Source organism: Schistocerca serialis, chromosome 1 (genome assembly GCF_023864345.2).
Source record: "Schistocerca serialis cubense isolate TAMUIC-IGC-003099 chromosome 1, iqSchSeri2.2, whole genome shotgun sequence".
Taxonomy (NCBI): Eukaryota; Metazoa; Arthropoda; class Insecta; order Orthoptera; family Acrididae; genus Schistocerca; species Schistocerca serialis.
Window position 1 is genome coordinate 854781822 of NC_064638.1, and position 20889 is coordinate 854802710.

The following is a 20889-nucleotide window of genomic DNA, read 5'->3' on the forward strand; positions in this document are numbered from 1 at the left end:
TTACATTTCAGCTTTTACATGAGACATATTTTTTATATTTCGTGGTTTATAAGGTATTCACTCTAAAGTTAATAGGTCAAATTACTTTTCAGGGTTTGTTTTACCCCTTAAAAGTAAAATTGGACAAAAACTAAAAAATACGTGATGCATTATTTGACTGCTCAACACACCAACAACGTTTCATCAAGATCGTGTATTTTCACCTGGGAAAGTTTCGTAGTATGTGGGTGAGCGCCGTGTGATGGGAAGTGAAACAGCGTGATGCCGAGTGCGGAAAACTCATGGGTCTATAAAATACCTCCACGGGAAAAGTGCAGGTCACGTGCTTGCGCAAGGCGCGAGAAGCGACTGAGGAGGAGCGAGCGCTTCCCTACGCTGTTCGCCACGTAGTGTGCTAGAATTAAAAGGCAGTCTCAAACATCTATATTCACCAATATGACGCTTTTCGACATTTTATTACAACAAATTGTATCAAAACCTACTGGTTTTCCAGAGGTCCACAATGCGATGGTGTTTTGAAACAACATTTATTTACAGAACGTGAGTTAAATGGGCTACCACTTTAATTCGTTTGCTAGAACGGCTATCTACTCTTTTAATTACATACCAATACCTGAAACTAATTTCGGGGTTTCTTAAATTAAGCTTACCTTGTTGAGACAGATTAATGAACAATGTTCAATATATATGTTAAAAGGTTACATGGTTTGAGCTTGTTTTTTGCTTGAAAATCAGCAAGTCGTCCCATATTTAGGGTTGATGAAGACATATTAGGTAAAATCATTGTACCACTTTTTCAGTAGGTCTCGGAATTAATTCTTGCAAACTCTTTGGTCTTCTCCATATCCACAGCCCAGTCCAGTGATGGATGCAGAACTTTACATACTTGTAAACAACTTGACATCGAGGTTGACGTATCCTCCAATAACGAAAAAGCGAAATCTCGTGTTCTTTATTGTTCTATATAATGGACGAATGTTATTGTTTTGTATGTCATGTTCATCTCACGTGTTGTGAACCGTACGATCACGAAAGTCGATAGAATGCTCTTCCCGTCTTCGATACTACACGATCGTGTCGATACAACGTATGACAACAATATAACGTCACGTTTGCCTGGAGTCATGTGAAATGAATATTTTCCTCTTTGCTCAAATCCCAGTGATATCTTTCTCTCTAAAAGACTAGAATGCGCTTTCCAAAGATGTTGACTGGTAATGGCAGATCGTCGACGGTGGGGGTTTGTTTATATACAAGGTGCTGACAGTACACTGTTGTAATACGGTAGGTTTTTAAAGCGTAACAGTTGCAATGAAGAAAGAAAAGACAGCCGACAAATCAAGACCATTCAAATTATAAGTATACTTTACCCGTGCCCCTACATACAGTAATATTACTTCCGGTGGAACACTGTACATAATCTTATTTTTACCTTTACAGCTCATCAAATTGTAAGCCTTACAGGTATCAACTTCCAGAGACAAAGTATTATTGTAAGTACGAAAAAATAAATGACTTATGAATATCAATTCGGTATACTTAAACTCCAATAACAATGTTGTTTGTTGTTGTACAGGGATTTTCGGAACTGACCATAGTTCCATCGAAAGATAATTTAAAGCATATTAAACTGAATGCAAAACAATGTCGCATTTATCGCGTCCTCTTGAACGATTCCTTTGAAGCCCCTTTCCAGTATTTTGATCCGTTTTTGGATATTTGTCAGGGGGATTCTAAGCAGTAAGTGTGCTCTCCTTCATACCTCCAGTTCACTGTGCTCGTTTCACTCACACTAATTTACTGCACTGATGTTACAGGAGAAGCCTGGAATATTTTTCTACTGCTCACCTGGCAGCTGCACAACAGATTGATCCTGATAACAATGCTGGTGAACTTATTATTAGTATCCCTCCAGAGGCTAGTCAGTTGGTTGGTGAAGGGAGAGGCCTTAGGGTTGGCATTGAGTTTTCTCTGGAACAGCCACAGGGTGGAGTACATTTCGTCATCCCGGACACTGAAGGAACATTGGCAGAGGTCAGTTATTTAAAAGACCGCTTCAAAATATTTTCTAAGCAATGAAACTTTAGTTCATGAAATAGAATTATAGGATACACTTCTGACATATGTCTGTCATTAATTTGTTTGTTTCTTAGCGAGCAGCTCATATGTTCACATATGGACATGAGAATTCATCCCGTTTGTGGTTTCCCTGTGTTGATAGTTATGCAGAACCTTGCACTTGGAAACTAGAATTCACAGTTGATGAAAGTATGACTGCAGTATCATGTGGTGATCTTATTGAAGTTGTATACACACCAGACATGCGGCGGAAGACATTTCACTATGTACTGTCCACTCCAGCTTGTGCACCCAACATTGCACTTGCTGTAGGGTATGTAAACCATACATAAGAAGATGAAAGTTGATGTAATATATCTTCTCTGTAGTGTCTTGTGTGTTGTTATATCTAGTTAGTTTATTTGTATATTTTGAGAAGGCCATTCATCTGTATGCAGCACACTCATGTCACATTTTTCACTGTATCCTTTAATGCTGGGGTGTGATGTGATTTATATTGCATTAGTGATATACATTATGTGAAAAAGAACATTGTCTGGGTCATTTCTTATGTTTTATTTAAATTTCTGTTTCCAGCCCATGATACTTGACATCTACAAATCCATATAACTATTCTGTGAAGTGCAGCTTGTTAGCAGGTCAAGGATTTACAATTTTTTTCCTCTGAATCCTAACGTGCTGCATTTGGCAGTGACAGTTACTTGGATTTGAACATGATGTGCATTACAACTTGAAACCTGCAGTTGAAATGGAACATTGCAAGTGACCCAGATGGTGTCCTGGTTCCCAGAGACATCATGTCTCAGATACGATATACATTTACTGCCTTAATCAGTAATAGGGTTCTTACACCCTGAAACAGTTTCTTATATTTCAATATGGCATATGATCTGTGAGAAGGCCTGTAATTAGTAGTCATTATTGCCGTTCACTTATTTTTTCTCTGATTGCTGGTAAATTCCGTTACTCTTTGTGTGTTATAACACTGAATTCAAGCTTATGGAAACAATTAACAAGCAATGTTCAAAGCTATAAAACAGAGCCTAAATAACTCTGACCCTGACATTTAAAATAATAATAATAATAACCTGTTTTTCAGGCCATTTGAAATATTTGTTGACCCCTACATGCATGAGGTTACACACTTCTGTTTACCTCAGCTGATGCCCTCGCTGAAAGTTTCAGCAAGATACATGCATGAAGCATTTGAATTTTATGAGGAAACACTGGCTAATCGTTACCCATATTCATGTTACAAGCAAGTGTTTGTTGATGAAGTTGATCAAGATGTTTCTGCATATGCTACAATGAGTATATTGAGGTAATGTTCAGTTAATATACTAAAATCATAATAATTTTAGGTTTCTCCTGTGTGCAATATGTTTACATACCTTGTCACTGAATGTGAATTAACATTCTCTCGTTTTTGCTTTATTTCAGTACAAATTTACTTCATTCACCTGCAATCATAGATCAAACATATATTACCCGTAAGGCTATGGCGCAAGCTATAGCAGAGCAATTCTTTGGGTGCTTTATTTCAATGCAAAATTGGTCTGACACTTGGTTGCCAAAAGGCGTATCCACTTACTTATGCAGCCTTTACGCAAAAAAGTGTTTTGGAAACAATGAATATAGAGAATGGATACAGTCTGTAAGAACCATTTTTCAAATTACTCCTGAAATTAATGTAGTTTTACAGCTTCTTTAACTTGCCAGTCATTTTATAACAAATTAATTATTAAGGAATTAGTTAAATGAAACCACAATCTTATTGATTGTAATGTAGTGGTATGGAGCTGAACTCAAATACATGACATACCCTATACTACAAAAGATACATTTTGTTGTATCAGTCAGTGGTGTAATTTATATTATTCCTTTTTTGGTATAAAGGAAAGAGGGCTAAAGTGCACTTACGTTGTTGGCGAATGTTGCATTGTTTGCAGATTTTAGCAATACGGTGATGTTGGTGGTAACCACTTGGGTGATAGTATAAGGTAGGCAATGAGAATTGCTGAATGTGGTGATTTCTTTTGACAGAAGATACAGATTGATTACACTTGTGTTTGATAAGGAGAGCACCAGAATAACTTTTACAGATCTGTTTATTATGAATTTTAAGATTGTGCATTGATTTTCATATATCTTTGGTCACTAAAAATACCAAGATATGTTCACAAACTGACTTGTAGCAAAGCTGGAGGCATGGTAATTTTGGAATGTGACAGTTTAGTTGTGAGTTGATAAATACAGTGAATGTGACAGCAAAGAGCCTGGTTGTTGTGCTTGACTGATCTGCAGTATAGCCCAAGGCTTTGGTTCGGTTGGGATGTGATAATTCCCTTGTGGGTCAGCAGAGCCAATGAATCCCAACACAAAGATAAGGTTGCCATGGGTAGCATAGCTTGAGATACACAGTTGTCAATGCAATGACCTAGTTGTGTGTCTCATTTCTGATTGTGCTGAAATTTAAGAACTGTAGGAAATTTCAAATGAGAACATTGGTTACCTACATCTTAATCTACCTCAATGTACATCTCAGTCATGATCTGCCATGTTGACTTCCTGTGATTCATCTCATGAACCTTTACCAGCAGCGGCATACAAGGGAAAGGCTGCCAACACCATAAGTGTCTTTTATACTGCACTCTGGCTGATCATGCATTTCTGATTCTTTTTTTTTTTTTTTGTTAAAACTGGCACAGACAGTGTGATAAGATTATTGAAATAATTCATACCACTATATTTATGCCAACACAAAAATTGATACAGCACAGTAGAGAAGCATAGAGTTGTTTAAAATTTTTGCTTTGTCCTTACCTTCCCTTCCCTCAGTATATGCTTTTGTATAATACAGTGTACATCCAGCAAATAGTGGAACAGTTGGTAAGTCCACATAAGTAATTCTTGTTTTATGTTCTTGTTCTTGTGATAATACACAAATATGACACCAATGTGCGGAAGATTTTGTTTGCAGTCAGTATGCAACCAGTCAACAGAATATCATCCAATACTTTATATTCACTGTAAGTTTTTTGGGTATCTCATGGTGGTGCAATTTTATTAAACATAGCATCTGTTAAGCCAATTTTCGGTTTAAAATGTTGCTGGTTCTTTAGATTTCTGAAGAACACGTAAATATGTACCCCATCTTGTTGCTGACGCAGACTTACCATTGGATATCCTATTAGCAGTACTTGTAGTGGCCCACTCAAATTGGGACAAAACACTCATGAGCCCACGTGGTTTCACCTGTCCAGGCATTCTGTCTATTGAGTTAGTGTAGGATACATGTATTGCAATACTTTTGTTTAGACAATGAAAACAATTTCTCCTGCCAAATGCCACGTCTGGTGGTAGGACTAAAAATAGTTGTATACAGATTTGCAAAGCATCAAGTTTAATGGTTTTATGGTTCTAAAAGTGTAATGATTCAAATGTTATGCTGAAAGCCATATTTGCTGTAGCCAAGCAATAGACTGAAAGCTTTCAAAGCAGAGTTCAAAGCACTTCTTGCTGCAAAGTGTTTCTACAGTGCCAGTATACACATTAGCTTGCAGAATGTGTATCAGATGAAGTGCGAGGCCAATTGCACTTCATGATTCAGGCATGAACACAGCTAGTTCCTTGGGTCTATAACTGTATTCAGTTATTATTAGTGGCTTTTAGAATGGGCTATGCTAAGTTTTGTTTCTTAAAACTGTGATGTGAGCAGAAGGTTAAATTTGTCATGCACTAAAATTGTTACATACATTTTTAACTTGTTTGTGAACTTTCTACATTGTGATGTGCTGCTAAAGACGGAGTTAATATGTTAATGCCTGCATTGGCTAGTGGGAACATTCATATGTGCTGATGTTGAGATCTTTTGTAGAGCTCATCATAATGCAGGACAAGTTGTTACAAATCCAAGGAAATTATTAATACAAAACATTATTTTACAAATAGTTTTGTTGTTCACATTTTATACTTCTTGTTTACTGTTTGCTGTCACTATCTTTGTTGTGTCAGTACATGCATAATCCTGATATGCAGTTACATTAGCCTTGTGGGTGAATATGTCCCGAAGATGTAGTAATTAGGATCACATTGTGTTCCCAATGAAATGTGGAATACTGCATAATTCTATGAAGTATACTATTCCCACATCTATCTGTAGTCAGAGAAGAGTCTCTGTTGGGGATGAAACTTGACAGATTTTGCAGTTTGTAGTAGAGAACAATAACTGGATTTAAAAAAAATAGGTGCCATCGGGAGGGGGGGGGGGGCTGATAAAAAAAATAACTAAGCGACCGAGAACTTTCTACTTTTTGCACTAACAAATTTTCGTTACCTTTTTGTCCCCTCCCGGAGAGTAGACGTATCTTTCATATTACTAAAGGTTCAGTCTGTCTATGTTCATTTCTGTGAACAGACCTATATAAAAATTAAAGTTTTATTATCTACTTTGGATCAGAGTGCCAAATGGTTAATCAGTACTCATAGTAATTTCACAAAACTGATGTTTTAAGTGTATCTATATACTGAAAAAAATATAACATGAGAAAAATATGGAGTCCAGTGTTCTCTAAACATTTTTTGTCATCTTCTTTTTGAAAGTTACATTATGAATAAATTAATGCATATAGTCTAATAGCCCCTCTGATCTCTTCTAGTTGTGTAGTATTTGAATTTTATTTCAGGAGCTGCAAGAAGTTGTAAAGTATGAGGAGAACTATGGAGGCATTGTGCTTGACCCAAGTCAGGCTCCAGCTCCCATTCCATCAGTTGTTACTTCTCCAGCACCACCAGTTCGGACATTAAACAGTGATCAGGGCTTTTATTTTCCCATTCGTAATCTACATACCATGTCTCCAAGATATCTTGAAGTTCTGCGCAAGAAAGCACATCTTGTCATGAGGATGCTTGAACATCGTATTGGGCAGGAACTCCTTTTGCAGGTACGTTAATGGTTTCCATAATTATTCATTAAGAGAGAAAAATTGCGTAGCAACTAAAAGCTAACTGAGGTACTGTACATCTGGGATGATCTCATTTATTTATTTTTCTACACATGTTTTTATTTAGCCTACCTATTAAACTGAAGGCCACCCTTTAATAACTCACAGTCATAATTTATTAGTAAACTAAAAATTGTAAGGGAATAGTAAGTTGTAGGAGTAGTAGTATCAGTTTGCAGTTCTTACAGATATCTATTAGGTGTTGGCATTATTTGTGACAAATAATGTGGCACATTTATGGCTTGCTTATTTGTATACAAAACTGATACAAAATCTTGGAGCAAGTAAATTAAACAATGAAGTAGACTGTACCAAGTAATTTAAAACACACATCATCTTGTGCCATTGCATGACAAATTTTGTGTATCTAATTCAGTAATTAAACAATGGAATATCTGAGATGGAATTAAGTGAAATGATTGTGTGGCATTGATGGCCGGAAGACCCTATCCATGGGATTTTGGCCACCGAGTTGCAAGTCTTATTTCAGGCAATGCCACATTGGGCAGCTTGCGTGTTGGTAGTGGTGATGTTGATGATGATGATGATGATGATGATGATAAGAACAACACAACATCCAGTCCATGAGTGGAGCAATTCTCCATCCTGGCTGGGAATCGAACACAGGCTGCTTGATAGGCAAACACGTTACCTTTCAGCTGAGTGGGTGGACCTGAGATGGAATAACAATAATATAAATTAGGACAGATTGCTACTCACCATATAGAGGTGGTGCTGAGTGGCAGACACATTTAAAATGACATTTAAAAGCTCAGCCACAGATGGACCTCGGTGCCCAGAGACGACAAAAGTCACGTGTGTGTAAGTTGTGCTTGTATGAATGTGTGAAGAAGGACTTTGTCTGGTAGCTTAGTCTGCTTTTAAATGCACCTATCTGTTGCTCAAATCATCATGTATATGGTGAGAGTAGCAGTCTATACTAATTCCTATACTTCAGTAATTTCATAATTATGTACAGTTTTTCATTGTAATTCCTTGTTACCATCTCCAGGCACTACTTATTAGTAAGCCTGTTTCAGCATGTATATTGTATACATCTACATGATTACTCTGCTATTCACAATAAAGTGCCTGGCAGAGGGCTCAATGAACCACCTTCAAGTTGTCTCTCTACCGTTCAACTCTCAAACAGCGCGCGGGTAAAACGAGCACTTGAATGTTTCTGTGCGAGCCCTGATTTCTGGTATTTTATTGTGATGATTGTTTCTCCCTATGTAGGTGGGTGCCAACAAAATGTTTACACAATTGGATGAGAAAACTGGTGATTGAAATTTCATGAGAAAATCCTGTCGCAACGAGAAATGCCTTTGTTTTAATGACTGCCACTCCAATTCACGTGTCATGCCTGTGGTACTAACTCCCCTATATTGTGATAGTACAAAACTAGTCACCCTCCTTTGAACTTTTTCGATGTCATTCTTCAGTCCCACCTGATGTGGATCCCACACCGCACAGCAGTACTCCAGAATAGGGCGGACAAGCATGGTGTATGCAGTCTCTTTAGTAGATCCGTTGCACCTTCTAAGTGTTCTGCCATTGAATCGCAGTGTTTGGTTTGGTCTACCCATAACATTATCTGTGTAATTGTGCCAATTTAGTTTACTTGTAATTGTAATCTCTAAGTATTTAGTTGAATTTGAAGCCTTAAGATTTGTGTTACTTTTCACTTAATCGAAATTTGGTGGCTTTCTTTTAGCTCTCATGTAAATAACTTCACACTTTTCTTTATTCGGGGTCAGTTGCCACTTTTCACACCACAGATATATTGTCTAAATCATTTTGTTGTGGTCATCTGATGACTTTACAAGACGGTAAATGTCAGCATCATCTGCACACAATCTAATAGGGCTACTCAGATTGTCTCCTACATTGTTAATATAGATCAGGAACAATAGAGGGCCTATAGCACTGTCTTGGGGAATGCTGGATATTACTTCTGTTTTACTCGATGACTTTCCATCTATTACTATGAACTGTGACCTTTCTGACAGGAAATCCAGTCGCACAACAGAGGCGACATTCCGTAGGCATGCAGTTTGGTTAGAAGACGCTTGTGAGGAATGGTGTCGAAAGCCTTTTGAAAATCTAAAAATGTGGAATCAACCTGACATCCTCTGTTGAAAGCACACATTACTTCAAGAATATAAGGAGCTAGTTGTGTTTCACAAAAATGATGTTTTCTGAATCCGTACCGAATATGTGTCAATAAATCGTTTTCTTCGAGGTGATTCATAATGTTCGAACACAGTATATGTTCAAAAACCCAACTGCAAATCGCTGTTAGTGTTAGTGTAATTCAGCGGATTACTCCTACTTCCCTTTTTTGGGTACTGGTGTGACTTGAGCAATTTTCCAGTCTTTAGGTATGGAACTTTCCGTGAGCGAACTTATATAATTGCTAAATATGAGGCTATTGTATCACCATACTCTGAAAGGAACCTGGCTGGTATACAATCTGGACCAGAGGCCTTGCCTTTATTAAGTGATTTAAGCTGCTTTGCCACACCAAGGATATCTACTTCTATGTATCTCATCTTGACAGTTGTTCTTGATTGCAATTGAGAAATATTTACTTCGTCTTCTTTGGTGAAGGAGTTTCGGAAAACTGTGTTTAATAACTCTGCTTTAGTGGCACTGTCATCAGTGACTTCACCGTTGTTACTGCACATTGAGGGTATTGATTGTGTCTTGCCACTGGTGTGCTTTATGTATGACCAGAATCTCTTTGGGTTTTCTGCCAGATTCGGAGACAGATTTTCATTGTGGAAATTATTAAAAGCATCTCGCATTGAAGTACATGCTATATTTCGAACTTCTGTAAAACTTTGTCAATCTTGAGGATTTTGCGTTCTTTTAAATTTGACATGCTTTTCTTGTTGCTTCTGTAACAGCGATCTGACCCATTTTGTGTACCGTTGGGGATCAGTACCATCACGTATTAATTTATGCGGTATATACGAGGGCTATCCACAAAGTACATTGCATTTTGGAATTAAAAATAAATAAAGTATTGGAATTTTTTTTAATTATATACAGATGTAAGTCACACTTAAATACTACTTTTCTACATAGTTGTCATTTAAATTAAGGCACTTATCGTAGCGATGGACGAGCTTGTAAATACCTTCGTCATAAAATTCGGCCGCCTGCGCTTTCAACCACGTGGTTACCTCTTCTTTTGGGACAGAGAGGGTGTGATTTTCGTGGATTTCCTGGAAAGAGGCACTACAATAAACTCTCAAAGGTATTGCCAAACTCTGCACAACCTCAGAAGAGCAATACAAAACAAGCGCAGGGGAAAGTTGGGCTCTAAAAGATCTTGCTGATTCACGACAACGCCCGGGCTCACACTGCAAATGCCACTCGTGATGTTCTCGAATCTTTTAAGTGGGAGTTGTTTCGTCATCCGCTGTACAGTCCTGACCTGGCACCGAGTGACTTCCACTTATTCCCAGCAATGAAGAAGTGGTTGGCTATGCAGCGTTTTGATGACGACGCACATCTTCAAGAAGCGGTAACCACGTGGTTGAAGGCTCAGGCGGCCGAATTTTACGATGAAGGAATTGCCAAGCTCGTCCATCGCTACGATAAGTGCCTTAATTTAAATGGCAACTATGTAGAAAAGTAGTATTTAAATGTGGCTTTCATCTGTATATAATAAAAAAATTTCCAATACTTTATTTAATTAAGAGCATTTTTATCAGCTTTTTTAAATAGATGTACTGTGCGTTTCTTTTTGATGGTTGTAGGTGTTACGGTATTCAGCCTAGCAGCAACTGCCTTGTGTTGCTAATCCCTTTATTCATCATGATACTCCATATTTGTCCAGGATTATTTGTTACTAAGAGGTCAAGTATGCTTTCGCAACACTTCGAGTGGGCTCATGAACTAATTGTTCAAAATAATTTTCTAAGAAATCAGGTACAATTTTGGATGACGTTTTATGCCTGCCACCTGCTTTAAGTGTGTAATTTTTCCAGCATATCGAGGGTAGATTGAAGTCACCACCAACTATAATTGTATGAGTGGGGTACGGATTTGATATGAGACTCAAGTTTTCTTTGAACTGTTCAGCAACTATATCTTGTGAGTCGCGGAGTTCAGTAAAATGATTCAATTAATAGTTTAGTCCAATTGTCAAGTATAACCTCTACCCATACTATTTCGCATGAACTATGTACTTCAATTTCAGTGCAAGGTAAACTAGTTCTGATAGCCATAAATACACCACCACCAACTGTATTTTATCTACCCTTTCTGAAAACTGTTAGATTGTTCGAAAAAATTTCGGCTGAACATATTTGTGGCTTTAGCCAGCTTTCCATACCTATAATTATTTGAGTTTCAGTGCTTTCTATTAGGGCTTGGAGCTCTGGTTCTTTACCAACACAGCTATGACAATTTACAACTATAATACCGATCGTTTCTACTACTGTGTTTTACCTGCCCCCTTTTAGACAGACGTCCTTTCTGTGGTTTCCTGTGATCATCTAACCTAAAAGCTACCCAGGTCCGTGCACACAGCCCCCGCTGCCTGTGTAGCCACTTCCTGTGTGTAGTGGACTCCTGACCTATTAAGCGGAACCCGGAAACCCACCACCCGATAGCGCAAGTCAAGGAATCTGCAGCCTACACAGTCACAGAACTGCTGGAGCCTCTGATTCAGACCCTCTCGGCTCTGCACCAAAGGACCACAGTCGGTTCTATCGGCAATGCTGCAGATGGTGAGCTCTGCCTTAATCTCGCAGGCAAGACTGGCAGTCTTTACCATTTCCGCCAACCACCCGAAACCAGAGAGAATCTCCTCTGGTCCAAAGTGACACATGTCATTGGTACCGACATGGGCCACCACCTGCAGTTGGCTGCACTCTGTACTCTTCATGGCATCCAGAAACACCTTTCCACATCCAGATAACCCCCCCCCCCTTCCGGTATGCACACGGAGTGAACGCTGGCTTCCTTCCCCCTCCTTGGCAGCCATGTTCCTAACGTTGGAGATACAAACTACCAGCAAACCCACCCTCTGTGAATGCCCAGACCTTGCAGGTCGAGAAACTTCCTCTGGAGCAGGGTGGACGACTGCATCCAGCTCAGAGACTTCGTCAGCCACAGATAACACTCGAAACCTGTTCTTCAAACGAACCAGGGAGGCCCTACAATCGACCCCTTGGAAAGTCTTTTCTGTCTGCCAGACTTTGGAATGATCCCCCACACAACCACGGGTGAGGGATCAACCACAGTGCAGGCAGGACCCGGGGCGACCACAGCAGTGGACCGATCGGGTGACACATGGGACGTGCTCGACCCCCTCTCATATCCGTGTGACCCACCCACTATGCTGCCCCTTGGCGGTGACGTCAAGCTGTGTGATGGAAGCCAACATAGCATGGAGCTGTGAGTGCAGGGTCAACAGCTTAGCTTGCATCTGTACACAGCAATCACACTGTCTGCATTCATTTTTGGACACTACTGCTATTAAACTGATAATCTAAGTTTTAATTTTCTCATGTGCTGTTATGGAGCTCAAGTAAGTGATGATAGATAGCTAGGTAGTGGGTTTTTCACATTGCCAGCATTTTCTTAAAGGCAAGGATCATACAATTTATTTTGCATAGTTATTAATATGTTGCTTGTCTGCATTGGTTACCATATTGCCATGCACTGCTGTACCCATTGACCCGTTCCTGAGAATATTCCTCTGTTTTGCCAGGTGAAGCATTTTCTTGTTTTGTTACATAAGTTTCTGTAGCTTTCTATTTCCTTCCGCATCTACAGCCATTTGATAAGTAGATTTTTTTATCTATCTGCTTAACTAGTTTCAGTAAAGTGTAATTTTTTCACACCATTTAAGATAGGCTTTTTTTTTGTCAAAATGGCAGGTGGCAGAAGCTGTCTATGAGAGCTCAAGGGAGGATTTTAAACTGGGAGGTTATCATATCATCCTATTCTATTTCAAAGATTATCATATCATTACATGTTATGTCTTTGGTAAAAAGGCTAGGTAATGGAATATTACGGCAATATGGATAGGATTTTGTCTTTAATTATTTGCTTGATACAAGTGGTTCATAACATCTCTTTGTTAATGAAATTTGGATGTTATTAATGCGAAATCACTGCGCTGCCAAGCCCCAGTCAGTATGGAATGATTAAGAATGCTTTGATCACCTGCCTGTCGCAGTCCAAGGCAACACAGAAGAGATGGGAGTTCATGACCCCTCGTAGTTGTTAAACTGCCTGTGGACACTTATGAGCAACACCTTCAATGAGGACATACTTCAGAATATATAGCTGCCACGCCTAAAACTTAATGCGCAGAAAATATTAACGGTGTGTCTTCGGAATATCTGGCTGTCATGCCTACAACTCAATGTGCAAAAAATATTAAGGGTTTGCATCAGCTATCTTGACTGCAGATTGCATTTCAGAAATGTATCATACCTCAAGCATTGCAGCTATAGGCCCACAGATAGATGGCACTCCTGTAGTGATCCTCATGTCTTTCCTAGGACAAATTGCCAAGCTTATGGCACAAGTCACTACTTTGCAAATGTTGTGCTCCCGCCACCAACCACAGTGCCCCCAATTGGCGAGGAGGCACATTCCATTGCCATCAGCAACAAAGATCTGTTGGCATCACAAAAATGCAACCCTCCATATGAAATGGAAATGTGTGTGTGTGTGTGGGGGGGGGGGGGGGGGGGGAATCTGTGATGGTGGCGAATGGTTCTTCCAATGGCAGCTGTTGCCTATTTGTCATACAGCAATATATGAAGTAGCAGTTTTTAGTAGACACTGGAGCTGAGGTGTCGGTGTATCCAGCTACACATCTGCCATGTCACAGCTGTGATGACCACTGTCTTTTCACCACCAGTGAATCTTCAATCCAAAACTTCCGTTGGGTAACACTATTGCCAGTCTAGGTCTACAACCTTAGTTTGAGTGGCAGTTTATAGTGGAGGATATGGGATACACCATCCTGTGGGCCAGTTTCTTGTCATTTTATGGTCTTTTACTAGAACACTGGTGTCACCGTCTCCTTGATACTACTACTAATTTAACCAGCCAAGAAAAATTATGCTGTATCACTGGTACTACAGTACCTACTATCACAGATGAAAATCCATAGATAGAACCTCTCAAACAGTTCCCAGAATTTACCAAAGTATTTGTTTGAGTTGTAAATATTTGTCATGTATTGTTGTTTTTCTGTGTGTGTGTGTGTGTGTGTGTGTGTGTGTGCGTGTGTGTGCGTGTGTGTGTGTGTGTAAGTACAATCTAACTTCTGCACCATTTCAGTGCAGTAATGTGTTCATTGTAAATAAGTATTATAGTAGTTGTATTACACGTTTATTACCTTTTAAAGAAATAAAAAAAACTTTTTTATTTTAAATTCAGTGCATTAGTATTTGTAAAATGATTCTTTCACATAGTGTTCATTAAAAAAATGATGATCATTCCACTTGGGACCTGTGGAATGGTACATTAGCTTATTTGTTTGAGTTGTAAATATTTGTCATGTGTTTTGTTTTTCTGACATGTTCTACATCCTGGAGGACCTCCTCACTATGGATCAATTGGAATGAAAGTAAATCTAATCTAAACTAAAAAAAATACACCCATGCTAAGGTATGTAGAACACGCCACGATACATAGCGGACTCACTACCCTAGAACCATCGATCTTTGCACAGCTTCATCAATTAACACCTGAGAAGTGGAGGGTAGTGAAGCAAGAGTTTTTGTCCATGTTGACAAAAGATTTGACAACCTTCAAACAGTAGCTGGAATGCACCACTACAAGCCATACCAAAGAAGAGTAACATATTGCGTTCATGCAATGGCTACCAACAACTCAATCACTGGACAGTCCCTGACTTGTGGGACACATTGAACATGTTGCACACAACATACACAGCAAACACGTCTTTTCTTTTGTTGACTTGGTATGTGCATATCAACAGTTACCTATTGCTCCTGAAGAAATAGCCAAAATTGCCATTACAAAGCCATTTGGCCTCTTTGAGTTTGTGAGAATGCCTTTCAGATTATGCAACACTGCTCAAACACTCCAACATTCCTGCAATTGCTACCATGCCTGATTTTATGAGAGGTCCCACAGAAAATGGCTTGCCACTAGTTGTTATAATGTGAGTGACTTTGAAGCTCACACGAACTGCTGCTTCAGTACCATTTTCTTCATTGCCATTTATCTGAAAAGTATAAACACATTCCAGTACATGAACTATGCTACATGTTTCTATAACTTCTGTCCTGAGAATGCTTTTTTAAACTTAAATCTCTTGGCATGTCATTCTTAAGTGCGGCCACAAGGTCTTTGCAAGCTTTTCCTTCTATCTACTTGTAATGGGCTGCATGAAAATTTGTATAATGATGCTGTGTGTGTTAATTCTTAGTAGAATTAAATACTTTGTGACATACAAGGCATTTCAGATGTCCATCCCTCTCAATAAATAGAAGTGTATCCTCCAATTGAGGACCTCCACGACTGATTATAGCTGCCATTGAACATGGCTTGTTGTGTCAGCTGTGGCTTAATGTGGCCAGCGAGCAGTGAATTTGCTTTCCCCCATCAGACGGGCTCCGATTTGCTGCAGTGAGTGCTCTGGAGCGTTCCTCCTACCTGGGCCACTGTTGGAACAGCCTGGTCCAAGAAATCTGGCCGATTTATGAAACATATTATTTATGTTGGGGCTGGTTTGAATATTCCAACAGGTGCTCTCTTTCAAACCAAAATCCTTACAGGTTCTAGGCCTCAGCACATCCATGAAGAAAGCACATCCATGTTGCTGATCTTGTATACGGCCAAACAGTATGACTATCAAGTGAAGTCCTTGAGCATACATCTAATGACTGTGTCAGTACATCTGACTTTGTCTCCATGCTGCCATGAGGCCTTATCAGAATGATAATAAGACCTGCCAATAAGATAGGTGTGATAAGCAGTCACATTACAAGAATCAAAACTCTCCTGTCCAGCAGCTGGAGGAGTGCTACTACAAGTTCGTAACAAAAGTAACAGTAAACCAAATGTTACCATGACTGAAGGTATCATTATTAGCAATACTAAAATTAAAATTACAACCTACAAATATGCAGGATCCATCTAAAACAGATATAGACACAACTCCTTTCAGTTTATTTTTGTGACACCTATTCCAGTGAAACTCTTGATTTCTGTGTTTCTAATGTACTTGAAAATAGCAGCACGATAATGTGCATATTGATGACACCTGTAGTGTGACATGGATCAGTAACTCCTTTCACCTGTGCAGCATCCCAGCCTAGTGCACACTGAATCACTTCCCTATCAAACCAGTGCCTACATGTAGGGTTGGTGGGAGAGTGGTGGGAGAAGACAGTACACAATCAGCATGAGAAAGTGATTTTGACAGAAGAGAGAATGCAAAAGGTAAGGTGGGGCACTGGGAAACAAATTAGTGGAGGTTCAGGCTAGGGGGACTCCAAGAATGTAGCATATCCTGAACTCTCACGGTCACCCTGATCTAAACCTCCTTATCTTTTCCCTTCTCTTTTCTGTCCATACCACTCCTTCCCCATGCAGATCATGTACTGTGTTCTCCCATCACTCTTCCTCACCCTCCATGCAATCCAGGCTTTCTCTCTCTCTGTACCTCCCTCTCCCGATCCCCCCACCCCCTCCTCCCTTTTTTCCTGTCCTCTCCCTTACTCTCTCCCTCATTGCCTCCCTCTTCATAATCACTGTCCTCTCTTTTCTTTCCTTCTCCCCCCCTCCCCCCTCTCTCTCGTATATGCTTGACCATCTTGTGCAGCTGTTGAGCCATTTGGGGAAAGACCTACCTTACACTACCCTGCTACCTCCTCTTTGCATTGCACATCTTTTCCTACCCCTTCCTCACATATGTCTACAAAGGCAACTGTTTTTAATTATTGATGATAATCAATCTTGCCCCTACCGTGAGTGTGTACATTTGTTTACCACCGCGGTTGTGTGTGTGTGAATGCGTATCCTCTCATTAGAAGAAGAGCAGGAGCTGTTTCTGTGCACCAAGTGCCAGTCCTAAATAGTAAGTGATTGCTTTTCCCTTATTTTATTAATATTGAAGTCAACTGATGAGTCATTTCTGTCTTTCTTGTTTTGAGTTCACGGGCTTCTCTTTCATAATTGTTGTTTTGTATCACTTCACCAATGGACTAAAATTCTGTAGGCAACTGCAAACATTTTTCAGTGAAGGCATTGACTGTATTGTCTCACAGTGGGATAAATGTGTTAAGAGTTATGGCAATTACTTTTGAAATAATAAACAATCTACTTACTTTTCTCCATTTGTCTCACTTTCATTTGACTGCCCTTTGTAACACTTTGAAACACAGTGAGACAAATAACACTCTGGCCTGTCACTTTGCTTTCTTTGTTTCAGGATAGCCATTATTTTTGTTTATCAACAATATAAGGTAAAGGTAGATTGCTACTCACCGTAAAGATGACTCATGGAGTTGCAGACAGGCACAATGAAAAGACAGTTACACATTAGCTTTCAGCTAAAGCCTTCTTCAGAAAACAGAAAAGGACACACACACACACACACACACACACACACACACACACACACACACACACACACACACAAAATATTCATTCATACAAGCAAGGATGCTTCACACACACATGATCCCCGTGTCCGACAGTTCGGATCAGAATGCAACTGTCACATAGAATGGAAGAAGCAGTCTGGAGGAGGACAGGGAAGGGACAGCAGAGTACAGGTGGGGAGAGAGAGTGCTGCCTGGCAGAGCTCACAGGGGCTGGTCTGCCAAAAGGTGCAGTGTTAGGGGGGGGGAGAGGGGGAGGAGGTAGGGGGGCAAGGAGGTGGGGAGGGAGGGGGGAAATGGGGAGTGAAAAAGAAGAGGAGCAGGGAAAAGGAAAGACAGGCAAGTGCGTTGCCAGAGGGCAGCACACAAAAAGGATGAGGGGACGAGAATAGGGAGGAGGTAATAGGACAGAGGTGCGGGGGGGGGGGGGGGGGGAACTGTTCAGTGGATTGTGTGAGGACAGTAGGTTATTGTAGGTTGAGCTTGGGATAATTTTGGGAGCAGACAGAGAATGTGTTGTAAGGATAACCGCTATCTGCACAGTTCAGAAAAGCTGGTGATGGAGGGGAGGATCCAGATGACTTGGATAGTGAAGCAGGCATTGAAATCAAGTGTGTTATGTTCAGCTGCATGTTGTGCCACCGAATGGTCTACTTTGTTCTTGAGCACTATTTGGCGGTGGGCATTTGTACTGGTGGAAAGATGGTTTGCAGCCATACCCATACCTGTATAACGTACTATGCGGTGATTGCAGCAACTGCCAATGCTTCTGCCCGTATTTCCCCTTCCTCACTCCTCTTCTTTTTTCCTCCCTTCTCCACCTCTGTGCCCCATAGCCTCTCAGTGCTGCACCTATTGGCAGTCTAGTCCCTGCACGCTGTGCCAGACAAGCTCCTCTCTTACCACACCTGTTCCCTGCTATCCCTTCCCGCCCCCTCCAGCTTGCTGCTTCTGTTCTACATGACACCTGCATTCTGCTCCAAGCTGTGGGAGATGACGGTCATGTGTGTGTGAGATATGCATGCTTGTGTGAATGAATTTGTGTGTGTGTGTGTGTGTGTGTGTGTGTGTGTTTGCTTTCCTGAAGAAGGCTTCGGCAAGAAGCTGATGTGTAACTGTTGTTGTATGTTTTTGCAACTTAATATGTCGTCTTTACATTCAGTAACAATCTACCTTTTTCTTACCTGAGGTACCACATTACGCTCGAGTTCATATTGTTTTAAGATTTTATGATAGATGGATGTCAGTGACATTGGTCAGTTGTTTTGTTCTGTTATCTTTCCTGTAGACAGATGTGACTTGTGCTTTCTTCTAAACTTTGGCCATAGTTCTTTTTTTTCACACAGTAGAATTCTATAGAATTGTGAGCAACAGTGGTCTTATAACATACCCCTGGGCTACACCAGAAGCTACTTTATAGAAACTGGGCCCGGAAGTTTCTCTCCAATAAAAATGACATGCTGTGGTCTGTTTGCTAGGAAGTATTCAGCTGGTCTGATATTCCATACACTCATATTTTGTTCAATAGCATGGCAGGAATTTATCAAACACCTCCCTGAAGTCAAGGAACATGGTATCAACTTGAGTGTCAGTATCTGCTACCTTCTGAGTCTCATGAATTACCAAAGTGAGCTGGCTTTCTTAAAGTTTTTGTTTGAGGACTCCTTGTTAATTCCTACATAGGAGATTTCTGGTCTTCGGAAAGGTTTTAATATATGAGTGGAATACATGTTCCAAACAAAACTCCACAACAGGTTGATGCCACTAATATAGACCTATAATTGTGTACATCTCCTTGTACAACTATCCTTGAAGATGGAAATAACCTGCATATTTTTTCAAGTACTTGAAACAATGTTCCTCCAGTGATTTATGATAAGACTGCTGTGCTAGAAGAGGAACAAGTTCTTTTGCATACTGTTCATAGAATTGTACAGTATCACAATGGATAACGTTGGTGTTTTGTTAATTTTCTGTCACAAAATCACTTATTTTGATATAATTTTGGTGTCTGCATGACAACTGAAAGGGGTAAGTGCAATTCAATCATCCTTAGTGAAACAACTTCAAAAAATGGAATTTAATATTTTAGTCTTGTCATTCTTTGGTTTGGTGCTAGCATGGTCAGTGAGTGATTTAAAACTTTTTGTATTTTGCTCTTCTAACACTGATTTGGCTTCATTCACATGTTGTTTGTCCACAAGGCTTTGGCAGTACTTTAAGCTATGGTGTAGCACTTTTTGCTTTCCGAGCAGCTTTCTGACACAGCTGTCGAACCATTGCTAGTTATTTCTCTCCCCTCACAAGTCTGGTAGGCATATACTTGTCTAAAGTATGTTTCACAGTATTCTTTATATTTATGCATTTATACCGAACATATTGTCTCAGACATGAACATTTATTTGATGTTGGCTGCTCAGATATTTGTATTTTTTTTTAAATGCACTTACTAATAAGAAATAGCTATCTACTTCAAACACTTCTCTGACTCCCTTAGGTGTGATACTATATTGGCCTTGTGATCACTGATTCCCTGTTCTGCAATAGCAGAGTCAAAAATTTTGGGTGTGTTTGTAAGCAGGAAATCTAAGACATTACACTCATGAGTTGGTCCCATGATTAACTGTTGGATAAGGCATTTGGAATGCTATTACACAAATTCATGTCTCTACTGCCGACCCAGCTCACTTGAGTCTCCTAGTCTGTTGTAGATAAGTTTACCCCTAATGCTGTAACATTATTGGGAAGCTTATGATTAACCTTCTCAAAGGTTTATTTGAACTGTTCAGCCATGATGACTCCTGAGGCATATAATAGCACCGAATAACCATGTTTCATCCATCACACTTATCTTCACCCACATTATTTCACATTCAGAATCCGTGCTAACCTCGCTAAGTTGGATGCATGAATGAAGGCGGTCTATGCAGGTAGAGGTATGTAAATGAATTACAGTGTCGACAGTTCCAGTTTTCTGCTTTACACTTGAAGAAAGCGAGTATCCTGTAAATTATGTCTCTCACTTGTTTATGTAGAATTGGTCGCATACCACAATCATTGACCATGACAGCCCGCAACAAGTGGAATAAACATTCACTAAATAAGTCATTACAGTCACATTTAGTGCTCACTCTGGCTATGACATTCACAGTAGAGAGCTACTGAATGCTCATCGACTGCCGGATAATGCG

General features: G+C 39.9%; 1 protein-coding gene across 1 annotated transcript in view; it reads left to right on the forward strand.

The window, feature by feature from the left end:
- Positions 1–1108: 1108 nt before the first annotated feature.
- The window catches only part of LOC126485348 (transcription initiation factor TFIID subunit 2), a 114263-nt gene continuing 94482 nt past the window's right edge, over positions 1109–20889 (forward strand). Inside the window, exons 1-8 of the mRNA XM_050108866.1 lie at positions 1109–1355; positions 1439–1493; positions 1577–1740; positions 1818–2034; positions 2154–2392; positions 3179–3400; positions 3520–3733; positions 6765–7022. Of these exons, the coding sequence (XP_049964823.1) occupies positions 1312–1355; positions 1439–1493; positions 1577–1740; positions 1818–2034; positions 2154–2392; positions 3179–3400; positions 3520–3733; positions 6765–7022 (1413 nt within the window). The 5' untranslated portion in view covers positions 1109–1311. The remainder of the gene's footprint in view (positions 1356–1438; positions 1494–1576; positions 1741–1817; positions 2035–2153; positions 2393–3178; positions 3401–3519; positions 3734–6764; positions 7023–20889) is intronic.